Source organism: Poeciliopsis prolifica, unplaced genomic scaffold (genome assembly GCF_027474105.1).
Source record: "Poeciliopsis prolifica strain line A6 unplaced genomic scaffold, Auburn_PproV2 SCAFFOLD007, whole genome shotgun sequence".
NCBI lineage: Eukaryota > Metazoa > Chordata > Actinopteri > Cyprinodontiformes > Poeciliidae > Poeciliopsis > Poeciliopsis prolifica.
In genome coordinates, this window is record NW_026562382.1 from 10,331,504 (window position 1) to 10,343,166 (window position 11,663).

Here is an 11,663-nt window from a genome sequence, read left to right on the forward strand (position 1 = left end):
ATTTACTTCAGCTGCGTGGCTCTTTGAGCTTTGCTGAAAGTCATGAGGCAGTGCTTTGTTCTTCCCCTGACATTTCCGTGTGACATTAACTCGCAGCTAATTGAGGGTCTGCACCTGCTGGTGGCCTCGGCGACTCCCATCTTCATCCTGGCAGCGCTACAAGAGGACGGTCAAAGGGTCAAACATCCCCTCTCATCTTCCTCCCTTAGCTGCAGTGACATCTACTGGACTGCTACCCCAGGGTGTAGGACGCAGATCTCTTTACAAGGAAACAGCAAAAGTGTTGAGAAAAAAAAAAGGGGCAAAACTTTTGTCACCTTTAGTTAAATTAGCATGAAATAAATCCCTCACAGCAGATGGTTGCACTGAGTTATATTAAGAAGGAGAGAATGTTAAAATAAAGCAGAAAGGGCATTGACAGGTTAACAGAAAATATCTGTATTGATGTTATATGCTGACAATTTTTTTTTTTTTTTACAGAAGAGTGGAATAAAGAAAAACCCTCAGTTTCTAGTAAAGAACATTAATATGCTGCAGGTTTTATTTAGTATGTTGGAAAAAAACTCCCAAAGAAGCCCGAATGGCCAAAAAAGGAGAATAGATCACAAAGAAAAAGGACCAAACTTTCCCACGTCACCATTAAAATCACCACTCACTGAGCATGTGCATTCCAGTTTACAGTTTGGGATCAAACAAGAGATAAAAACAGACTGAAGATGGAAAATATTGGGAATGTGAAACATTTGAAATAAAATGACACTGCTGGGCTTAATAGAGAGTCTCCAACAAAAACATTTAAAACCAAGAGGATATAACAAGATTAAAGTGATGAAAACAGTGCTGCTGACAAGTACCACTTTCAATAATCAATCCTTGATATCATGATAGGACCAATGAAAAAACAAAAAAAACAACAGAAGTTATAACTTTTGCAAAACAGTTTGTTATATATATATATAAAAGTGATTTAATACATATATTAACATGGCATGATGACGGCGTAGGATGCTGTTTGAAAAATGAGAGACAAAAGCTAAACAAAAATATGGACTGAGAAACTATACGGGTGATTTCCTCTACTTACAGCACGCAGTCAAGTCACCCTGAGTTTGGAGTCAAATTTGGCAAATATCTCCAAAGTAAATGGCTTTTTTTTTTAATATTACAACACATCTTTTCTTCCCAAGACTTTTGTTTTTCCAAAAAGGGTACAAAAACATGTGAATTAAGCAGGATGGAACAATTTTAATTTTAGATATCACAAATACACTTTCAATGTTCAAAAGGAAGTATATAAAAAAATTGATTGCTTTTCCTTTCTCACCTGCTTAATGTTGTAGGTGTGAATAAATTTATATATATATCATCTGGATGAACAATAACTTTGGACGCAGGCTGACTGCTAAAAAAAAAACAATGCATAAAAGTAACAACATTAAAAACAAAGGAAATCTTTGCATGGACTTAATAGATTCATTTCAGCTGCATACAATTTGCTCTGCCGTTGGGTCCGAGTCTCTCGTTAAAAATGACTGAAACATTATCCAGAAATAATAGCAACCAAACGTGAGACTATATTTGCTTGACATAGAGATAACGTTTCCCAGAAATACATAATCGACAAGTGAATTTAAACAAAATGGCATTTAAACTACACAATATTGTACAAAATAAGGCATTTCTTTGTGTATTTACTGCAATGTCTTCTCCACCTTTTAGTCTCCACTTGCTTGTTATTCCTCTATGGAAACTAAGGATGGGCATGGACTATTTCTGTGGTAAAATATATTTATATATATATATATATATATATAATCTAGAATTTTCCTTCAAAACTTGAATAAAAATGCAAGTTGGAGTATACAGTATGAGAGACGCAGAAGTCCGTGAGAGGAAATCACTTCATAACTTCACTGGCAGCGACTGTGGTGACGAGCTGGAGGGGGATTTCTGCGTTGGCCAATATGTCCTGGGCGTTGTTCGAGCCCTGCTGGATGTTGGTGAGGATGAGGGTGGTTCCGCCCGCCGTGATGATGCTGTCAGAGGAGCCCGCCGACTCCATGGAGGCCACCACGGTGCCGCCAGAGTTCACGCCCTTTTTGTTCTGATGGGTCTTGATGTGCTTCGCCAGGTGGTCGCTCCGCATGAAGCGCTTGGAACATTCGGGGCAGACGAACTTCTTCTCTCCTATAAGAAAGAAACTATACGGTTAGATGCTCAATACGTCATGGTTATTCCACCAAATATTGGTTTCTGAACTCTTCCTGAGTTAAAACATCAGTATTTGTTGTTTCTAAAGGAATATAAACTTGTTTGCTTTGCATTATTTGAGGTCCGAAAGCACTACATCATTATTGATATTTTGACCATTTCTCATTTTTTGCAAAATAAATACTAAATACATTTTTGTTTGGAAGTCCGGAGACATGCTGTCAGTAGTTCATAGAATAAAATATATATATATATATAATTTTACTAAACCATATACCCATAAGAAGATAAATCAGAGAAACTGATCATAGTAAGTGGTCTCAATTTTCCAGAGCTTTATATTCTGTATAATAAAACTAGAAATGCACTAATGGACAGAATGTTTGTTGCAATTATTTTATACATACACTGACTGACCAAGCTTGTTAACATATTGTTTTGTCAGTTTCTTTATTATTTACTTTACATTGGCTGTTACATTGTTAATTGCCCTGACAGAACAAATTAAAGTTGTGTTATTTTTCCATGGTTTACTAAGGTTGTGAAGCCATTTAAGTGTGCAGTAATGGTACCGAGTTCTCACATTGACTCGGTAGGGTTAGGGTAGATTGTCATTGTAATTAGGTAAATTTTGTGTTCTTATGGCGAGTTTGATCTGATTAATCACTCAGTTCATCTTCAGTTGTCACTTGTATTGAACAGGATATATGATACACTGAATGTAAAAAGTTCATTTTTATTTTTAAAGTATATGCTAAATTTTTAATCTCAGTTGTTCGATCCATGTTTGATAGAAGAACGTTTGATATGCAGAAAGCCAATCTGCCGTAGGTAAAACAGACAGTCTGAGACGACAACTAAAAGAAAATCTTGATGAGTAAATATCCAGTAATAGTTCAGTAGAGAATGCAAAACAGGTGAAAGAAATGATGGGATTAATTTCCACCAGGAAGCAGAGGAGAAGATGGCATTATTTTTAAAGGACTTTGTCGTCTCTTATCAAATGTGTATGGTGTGCAAGTAATTTAAATATGAAAAAAGAAAGATGGTGTTGAAACAAAGGCTTATGGAAAAAACAAAACGCTATTTCCCCTACTAGTGCCCAGTACCAGCATTTTAGTCAACTGCGGGACAAAAGCTGAAATTTCTTATGCAACTCGGTTTACAAGCACAAATTAACTAATTTTACAAATTTATGGACGTTTTCCTGCTGTGCAGAACCAAAAAAAAGCAGGTCACCACCTGTGTGTGTTCTCCTGTGCCTCTGCAGCTCGTCGCTGCGTGTGAACCTCTTCCCACAGAACATCCAGGTGCAGACGAAAGGTCGCTCTCCCGAATGCCAGCGCAGGTGTGCTCGCAGGTGCGACGTTTTCCCGTACACCTTCCCACAGCCCACGATGTGGCAGATGTGCTGCTTCTTTTTCCCCGTGCTGGACCCTCTGACAAACACAGAAAGAGGTACGTTTTAATTCAATCTGGGTCTGAGAACTGCAGAAAGCGCAGGCCGGGTTTTCTTACCTCCCGCCCGACTCTTTGCAGTTGGGACAAGTACACGCTACTCTGCGCAGCCTCTTGCCCTCCTGACCGAGCTGATCCTCTTCCTCTCCCAGCCTGCCAGGGAGGTGAGACAAGTCGTTGGCGTTCAGGGTGGAATCTGCGCTCAGCCAGTCTCCAGAGTCCGGCTCTTCCTTTATCCGAATATCTGAAAAGGATGCGTGAAGGATGTTAGTGAACAACCGCCGCAGCAGCTAATGTTCCACCTCATTAACTGAAAGTATTTCTAATGATGACCAATAGGCAGTTTGAGTAACCAATAGCTGTTTACGTGATCTGTCTATAGTGGGAGAACAGCAACTTGCTTCATCTGTACATGGACGATTATCGTATTGCTTATAGCGTTTAAGAAAAAAAAAACAAAAAAAGTGGACAGATTTGCAATAATGATGTTTCCAAACCCAGAAAATATGTGGTTAAAATTATTTTTACTACCCCCACCCCCACTCTGTGTTTCGATAAGAGCAAAGAAATATTTTGGCAAATATGATTCAATACTACTATTGCGTGCTTTTCTGGTGTGTAATCACACAATTATAATGTAAATGGTTTATAAAAGTAGCTAATTTTTATTATTAAGAGCAGCATCTGTGCTTTTGGGACTCTACTTTACACGACGACACTTTAATGCAAAAGAAACAAACAAATAAAAAACACATTCCTCATAGTTACCCATTTTTCATTTATATGCAGTACACTAAGTAATGAACAAGATGTTGCCACCAAGATGTGCACCTACAATTTGTCTGTTCTCACCAAGAGATGTTAGGTGTGTTTCTGTGATATCAGAGGAAGGCAAAATAGTTCTGTTTATCTAACCTTGCGAGCAGATTTTATCTCGCTACAACAACAACAACTATTATATTGTTTAATTTATTAGAGTAATAGGTAATTTTGTTGATATTCCCTAGTACAGTTATTTCTGATCCAAACCAGATGTCCAGCTTCACGGCATGATAAAGACAAAACTTTGTGCCTGTTGATGTTCATTGCAGCAAAATTGCCAGTGGCATAATTACATTATTCTGTCATTAAGACAGGAGTAATCAGGACTTCAAACATTTCACTAGATAAAAGCACACATGAAGAGTGCCATTTATCCCTGGATCTCCTCTTTAGGTAATCCCATGATTTTTCTCTGAGTTTTAGGTCTGGGAAATGTGTGGATTTGTTCAAATATTCTGTGATGTCCTGTTGAAAGACTGAGTTGTGACCGGTTTCCATCTAAAATTTCCTGATGTCGTCATGAACTCCAACATACCTCCCAGCACCTTTGGAGGAGAAACAGATCCATCCTCCACCGTAAGGCATGTTTTTGCTAGGGGAGGTAATCGTTTACCATCTCGGGTTTTGATTCTGATTTTTGGGGCCACAATTTGATTCAAAATCGTTTTTTTCATGCAAAAAAATTATTTATAATGATTTCTACTGCAATCTCTCGGTGTGCAAAGGACAAATTGAGACAAAGTATCTTATTCGTGTTTTAAACATTAATCCACAATTAGATGGATTTACTTTTACACTGCATCTATCCTGGTGCTTTAACAAAAAAAGCAACATTTGAGAATTTCTTAGCTGAAATGAATGGACAGAACTGCACAAGTTAAAACTTGTTATTTTATAACCATTCCTCTGGAAAAATAAACAAGGTGGGATGAAAATGATGTTTTCGTTTGCATGATTTCTACACTTTCTAAAGAAACAAAAAACTGAAGGCACATTTGTCTAAAACAACCTCTTTTATATTTTGCTGATTTAAAATGGGAGACTCTTAAATGAGTCATTGTTTCAAAGATTTATCTGCAGACATTTTGTCACACATGAGAAGCACAGGTGTAATTAAAAACATCAAGGATTGTCGTTTTACTCTCTTTAAGTGCCTTCACACCCAATGACAGCATGACAGTTCCCATAAACAGTGTTGGGACCTGAAGACCAAAGTCACTAAATCATCTATGGTCATCATTTATTGTGATCTTTGTATGCAAGCTTTCACTGATGCCATGTAACATCTTTTCTTGTCTTTAGAAGTGATATTCATTTAAATCACAATGACGGGAGAAAATCTGTCAACAATTAAAACTGTTATCAGTCAGAAAACAATCCTGAAAAGGTAAACTGAATAGTAAAAAATGGTAATAATTTATTGCAATTTAAGGACAGATACAAGTCAGACCTCAACATTCACACCATTTGATAACATTAAGTATCAATATTGCAGTTTCACTGCATCACACTTAAATTACCAGTTTGTCATAAACGGACTAAATTAATTTCCCTGTTGGAGCAATTAAGTATTTTTCAATTTGAATGTTAAAAGATGACATGCTTCTACATTTAGTTGTATGGTACTTTTTTAAATAAATTTGATTCTTGTGCAACACATTACACTTTATAGCAGGGGTGCCCAAACTCGGTCCTCAAGGCATCCTGCATATTTTAGTTCTCTCACTGGTGGTAGTTTCAACCTCTTCAGCAGGTCACTGTTCTTCTTAGGCCTCTAATGAGCCATCACTGGATCCAGGTGCGTTAAACCAGGGAGAGAACTAAAACATTCAGGATGCCGCCTCTTGAGGACCAACTTTGGGCACCCCTGAAAATGCATTTTGTTTCTTAGAGAGTAACTCATCAACACCCATTACCAGGAGTGGCTGCACACTCCTGGGCTGCCAACTCAAATCATTTTCTCTCTCAAGACAACTTGGAAATATTTTAGTTAACAAATCCCCACAAACAGCAACCAAATGCATTTGTGCATGGATAAAGATACTATTTTTTGATACACTACATTTGGCTACTGAAAAAAAAATAAATAATGGAGCATTAATTGTAGGTCGACCCAAACAAGTTTTTTTTTCTTTGTTTTTTTACTGAATAGGATTTTTATTTCAATGTTTAGTATTATAAAACAAAGATCTGCTGTACCTCCTGGGGTTTCTGAGTCTCCTCCTCCTTCCTGTTGGCCCACTGAGTTGACTGTCACCGTCTGCAGGTTTGGGATCTGACCGGCACCGATGCTGCCTAAAGACAGGGTCTGGACTGGTGCCAGGGTTATCTGCTGGGGCGGTGACGTCGGCAGCTGGAGGTTCTGGAGATTCTGCACTCCCTGTACCTGAAAGGTCTGCCATTGTATTTGACCCGATGGGGTGACTGTCTGAGCTTGAATGATGAAGGTTCCCGGGTTGATAAGCTGGACATTTTGCAAGTTCTGTCCTCCTGAAGTGACAGACTGAACTATCTGGCCGTTGGTGGTCTGAATGGGCACCTGTTGCAGCTGGATGAGGGGCTGAGCTGAGGAAACCTGGACATTCTGCTCCTGATTCTGTTGGAGGAAACTTTCTTGGAGAGCAGCACCGGAGTCTGCTTGCTCTGCAGCCACCGATTGTAACGAGGGATCTTGCGTCTGGAGACCGGCTTCGTTTGCTGGAACGTGTAGCTGAGAGGAAGACGTTGGCACAAATATCTCAGTATTTGCACTTGAATTATGTCCTGATAGTGTCTGTGAGAGGTGATCATCTGTCTTGTTCAAACTCTCAGAGTTATCTCCTGGTTGATTCGCCATAATCAACTGGCCATCAGCAGTGACCCCCGTTGCTATAGTCTGAGCGCCCGACAGGCCAAGGGAGTCCAAGTCAACACTGTTAATAGGAAGAAAAGTAATGTTCCCAGGCAGACCCACAGGCACGTTGGTAACAACCTGGCCCTGGTTGTTGAAAGTGGAACCGCCAAATGACACCCCTTGGATCTGCTGGACGCTGCCAGTCTGTGAAATGAGGTTTTGGTTGTTAAGGATGTTTGCAGACGATGCCACATTGAGACTCTGGCTACCATCGGGCAAGATCTGAATCTGCCCTGTGGCGTCCTGAGTCAGAGTTGGTCCCTCTACACCGGACGTGGAGAAGCTCAGCTGTCCATCTGCTGTCTGGATCTGAGGAATCACTTGGTACTGAATGTTAGGCACTGAATTGGCAGAGGAGGCGTCTGTGCCAGACGTCACAAAAATTGGCTGACTCTGTAAGTTTTGGAGGGGAAGAACGTACTGTCCATTTGATGTTAATATTCCTTGACTCTGAATCTGTATTATTCCAGAATCATCCTTTGCTGCAGTTGTAGGAGTTAGCACTTCCCATTTCTCAGTCCCAGTAAGCTGAGAAGACTCTGATGCCTGAGGAAAGAAAAGAAATTAAAAAGGTCAGTACAGTTTTTAAAAATGTCCTCTCATGCTATTAACTAACAAAGTGAAATCAGTGGGAGAAATGTGAAGACCACAGCCCAAAATAACCAGAAATCTTTGCTGACCATCATCAGTTTGACTTTGATCTTCATTTGTTGCATTATCTGCTAATTTATCCATTTTTATGTCAATAGATGTTTCCTTTCTTTTCAGAACTGCCTTAATCCTTAATGGGATAAATCCACCAAGGTGGCAAAAACATCCCTCAGAAATTGTAGTCCATATAGACATAATAGCGTCAAGCAACTAACAAACCAGTCATCCTCAAGGGACCAGTTTGAGATGATCTGAGCTTTGTAAAGTGATGAATTATCTAAGTGGACGTAGCCATTAGAAGATGAGGATGTCATGAACATGGTCAGCAATAATTAGCTGGTAAGTTGTTGTCCTTTAGCAATACCAAAGTAGCTCCAAGGGACTGGAAGAATGCCCAAATAATCTACCCTACACCATTACACCACCACCAGTAGCAGCACCTTGAAGCATTGATTTAAAGCAGAATGAATCATGCTTGTACTCTCCGATGTCAGGCATTTCGGGTTTTTTTACAAATTGCCACGACAGTGTGTTAAGAGATTGTTTGACAGAAATTTTTTTTTTAATAACACAAAACTGCCCTATAACACAGCTCTAGAATACAACACCGCTCTAGAATACCTTTGCAGGTAATATAGTCTTGCTTACATCTTAAAAATTTGCTTTGATATGAACCAGCTAATTGTTTTTACAGTCTATTTTAGTATAGAATGATCATCCCCACCAGGCCATGTCTGTAGTATTTTTTAAAAATCAACAGCAAATTGAGAGGCACAAAGAATCACACAATTTTACACTAAAGGAATTATAATAAAATAAAATATTTCCACAACTGATTTGAAGATACACAGATCTATAAAGGATGTGAAGATATACAAACTTTTACCTTGGCTAGTCTTAGGAATCTGTCATTTGTAATAACCTAAGAAAAAGCCTTATACCTTCAAAAAGGTATCAAAAATGGCATCAAGTATTTTTTTTAGCATCTACATTGAGTTTGTAATTTTAATTTCATGAAGACACTTTAATACAACAAAAGATCCTAATTTAGTTAGCAAATACAAAAATATAGCAATGAGCTAACATATAACAAAAAATATGTTCAGACAATGGTGCACAATCACATCAAAAATTTTGAATACAAAATGAGAAAAGTAATTTCTAATATAATTTAAAACTATACCATCTTTTCTAAACTACACTCCCTGTTTAATACTTATTTATAGAAAATATTTGTTTGTATTTAAATGACAGCTAAATAGGTAGTAACGTCAGGTAGCACAAACCCGTTCAGAATTGATTACAAATCAAAACTGTGTAGGTTCACAGTTTGCAAGCACAGGAGGAAATCTTTAAGGATGTCCCAAGAAACATCACTACCTCCTGTGACACAAAGTGGTGAAAAGCTGCTGCCAATATCTGCTACCCACGTTCTTTATAGAGACCTTTGTTGACTGCACTATCAAGGTTGATGATAATGTCAACATGAGTCTATAAAATGCTAATTAGTGGAGTAAATTTAATCTAAAGTGAACAGAGGTCTACATCTGAATAAAAACCATTACAGAGACTAATCTACACTGCAGCTTATGGCTTCTAATACTACAAAAATGTTTCACAATAAATATTTGGTCAATAAAACTTAAGAAAAGCAGTTGTGTAATGAAAAAATATGAAAGTTTTGCCCTCCTTGATCAATAAATATATATCAGCTATAGGCATCAAGAGCACCTGGATGCATCAATCCAGGTGGCCAAATATACTATTGGCATGCAGAGCTCCAAAATAAAAATAAATTAAGCTAACCAATTAATCCAGCACTGCAACACCAGCAGCACTTGGTGCACATCAATATTGCAGTGAATGCTGTAACTTGACACATCTTGCATGCCTACTTTAAACAGATGTTTTAGTATAAAATTTGCAAACATAACCTTTTAAAACATTGGTATACCTTGATACTGGTAACCAATTGCTGACAAGTAGCCACAGCTAGATTTTCTCACAATTGATACTAAAATGCAGTTGCTTTATAACGTAGCTTTTTAATAAGGAAAAAGAGTGCTTTTGAGATGTTACTATTAAATTTTGTCAATATCAGTGGCAGGATTTTCTACATCTTTTTCATTCTTTTTATCATCATGCCATGATGAGGGATCCTAAAACCTTATGTCCTGTTGTCTGTATATTAACTTAGCATTGCAACCACACAATTTATTTTTTGCGATTTTGCACTTAGTAATATTGCAATGATTGAATAGCTTTACTTTGAAAAAGCTTATCTAGCTAAATGCCCACCACCAGTTTCAAAGAGCAGAGATTGAGTGAATCACTCCAGCTAACACTGAACCAGATGTAGCAGAGGTGCTGACTTACCACATCTGCTGCAGCACCTCTGTTCACCTCTGACGATGGCGACTCAACCTGAGTGCAGGTCGTTGCTAGCAGGTCGAGGGGAGATGGCTGAGCGTCCTACCCCACAACGGGGCAGTTTAAGGGGAAGAAAGTGGGTGTCCATTAGTCAGGGCCACACAGACAGTGACTCATTGCTTAAGAACGAAATGGACTTCATTGTCCCAATGTTGAGCCCCTCAGGCAGCACCTGGGTTCAATCCAGAACCGGTTTAAGCCTTAGGGGAGTTTACGATCTTTCGCAGTATCAATAAAGGAGGCGGGATTCATGAGGAGTGTTGCCTGAGAGGTTCAAACGAGGGTATGAGACCCCCTCACTTCCAAGTTTGAAATGTCCGAACTTCAGTACTCGTCTCTCGGGTGACAAGACCGCACTGAGCGGTCAAAAAACAAGAGTGAAACCTTACCTGATTGCCCATGCCTTCATCCTGCTGGATAAAACTGCCCTGACCGCCGTCCATTTCATCCGGTTTCAGCGGCTGTTCTGGGGCTACGAGGTGAAAATAAACTGGAGGTTAGCTCTGTAAAACAGCAGCTGTTGCTAATGTTAGCCGCACATACCTGGCAATTACACAGACGGCTTAAAGGGTCGGTCAACAAGTAAGCAAAAACGCTAACACGTTAACCGGCATTAGAAAGTACTATCATTGAAAAAATTGCTTAACTGCTCAGGTATACAGCGATGATTAGCTGTATCACAAATGAGCATCACTGCTAGCCCGAGTTAGCTAGTTAGCTTCCGTAGGGTGAAGAATACTAACAAAAACAAACATACCAGTCATTGCGTGACTTGTCTTTAAACGGAAAGTCTTGATAGTCACAAGGTACTGGGCATGTTGAGCTGATTAAACTGATTGCATACGCACAGAAATAGATGATATCTGACTGATTTATTTCTGTTTTGATTGACGGGCGGTAGGTTACACAAAGGGTGGGGCCTCCACTGTTGACTGCGCCACATACAGGAAGTCCCACCCCTCTACAGAAACCTGATTGGCTGTTCATTCTCTTCAAACAACTACCATTGGCCACGCTTAATGTCAGTTATTCTTTGTTAGATTCATATGTTCAGCAGTCAAGTGTAGGTGGCAGTGAAGATGGAAGTAGCATTGTTTACCTTTTAGAAACGTTCTTCTACCACACATTGTTCATTATTTAAACAAAAAAGAATGCTGAATAAATTGTAATGCAATTGTAATGAATAAACCTTTCTTTG

At 38.9% G+C, this 11,663-nt stretch overlaps 1 protein-coding gene across 2 annotated transcripts; it reads right to left on the minus strand.

Moving 5' to 3' along the window:
• Positions 1-519: 519 nt before the first annotated feature.
• On the minus strand, positions 520-11,384 carry sp3a (sp3a transcription factor). 2 transcript variants are annotated; one of them, XM_055032300.1, is made up of 7 exons: positions 11,223-11,384; positions 10,855-10,937; positions 10,412-10,507; positions 6,691-7,930; positions 3,730-3,913; positions 3,454-3,650; positions 520-2,187 (listed from the first exon to the last, which is right to left on the minus strand). In XM_055032300.1, exons 1-7 carry the CDS (start codon positions 11,227-11,229, stop codon positions 1,898-1,900), a joined length of 2,097 nt encoding a protein of 698 aa, XP_054888275.1. In that variant the 5' UTR covers positions 11,230-11,384; the 3' UTR covers positions 520-1,897. The 2 variants fall into 2 exon arrangements, with proteins under 2 accessions (XP_054888275.1, XP_054888276.1); XM_055032301.1 differs by lacking the exon at positions 10,412-10,507.
• Positions 11,385-11,663: the final 279 nt, after the last annotated feature.

Bases quoted from the DNA above. Each gene is read 5' to 3' on its own strand.
- sp3a (XM_055032300.1), bottom strand. The intron at 7,931-10,411 runs GTAAGTCAGCAC...TTCTTTCCTCAG, and splicing joins GAGGTGCTGCAGCAGATGTG to GCATCAGAGTCTTCTCAGCT. The intron at 3,914-6,690 runs GTACAGCAGATC...CATCCTTTTCAG, and splicing joins AGACTCAGAAACCCCAGGAG to ATATTCGGATAAAGGAAGAG.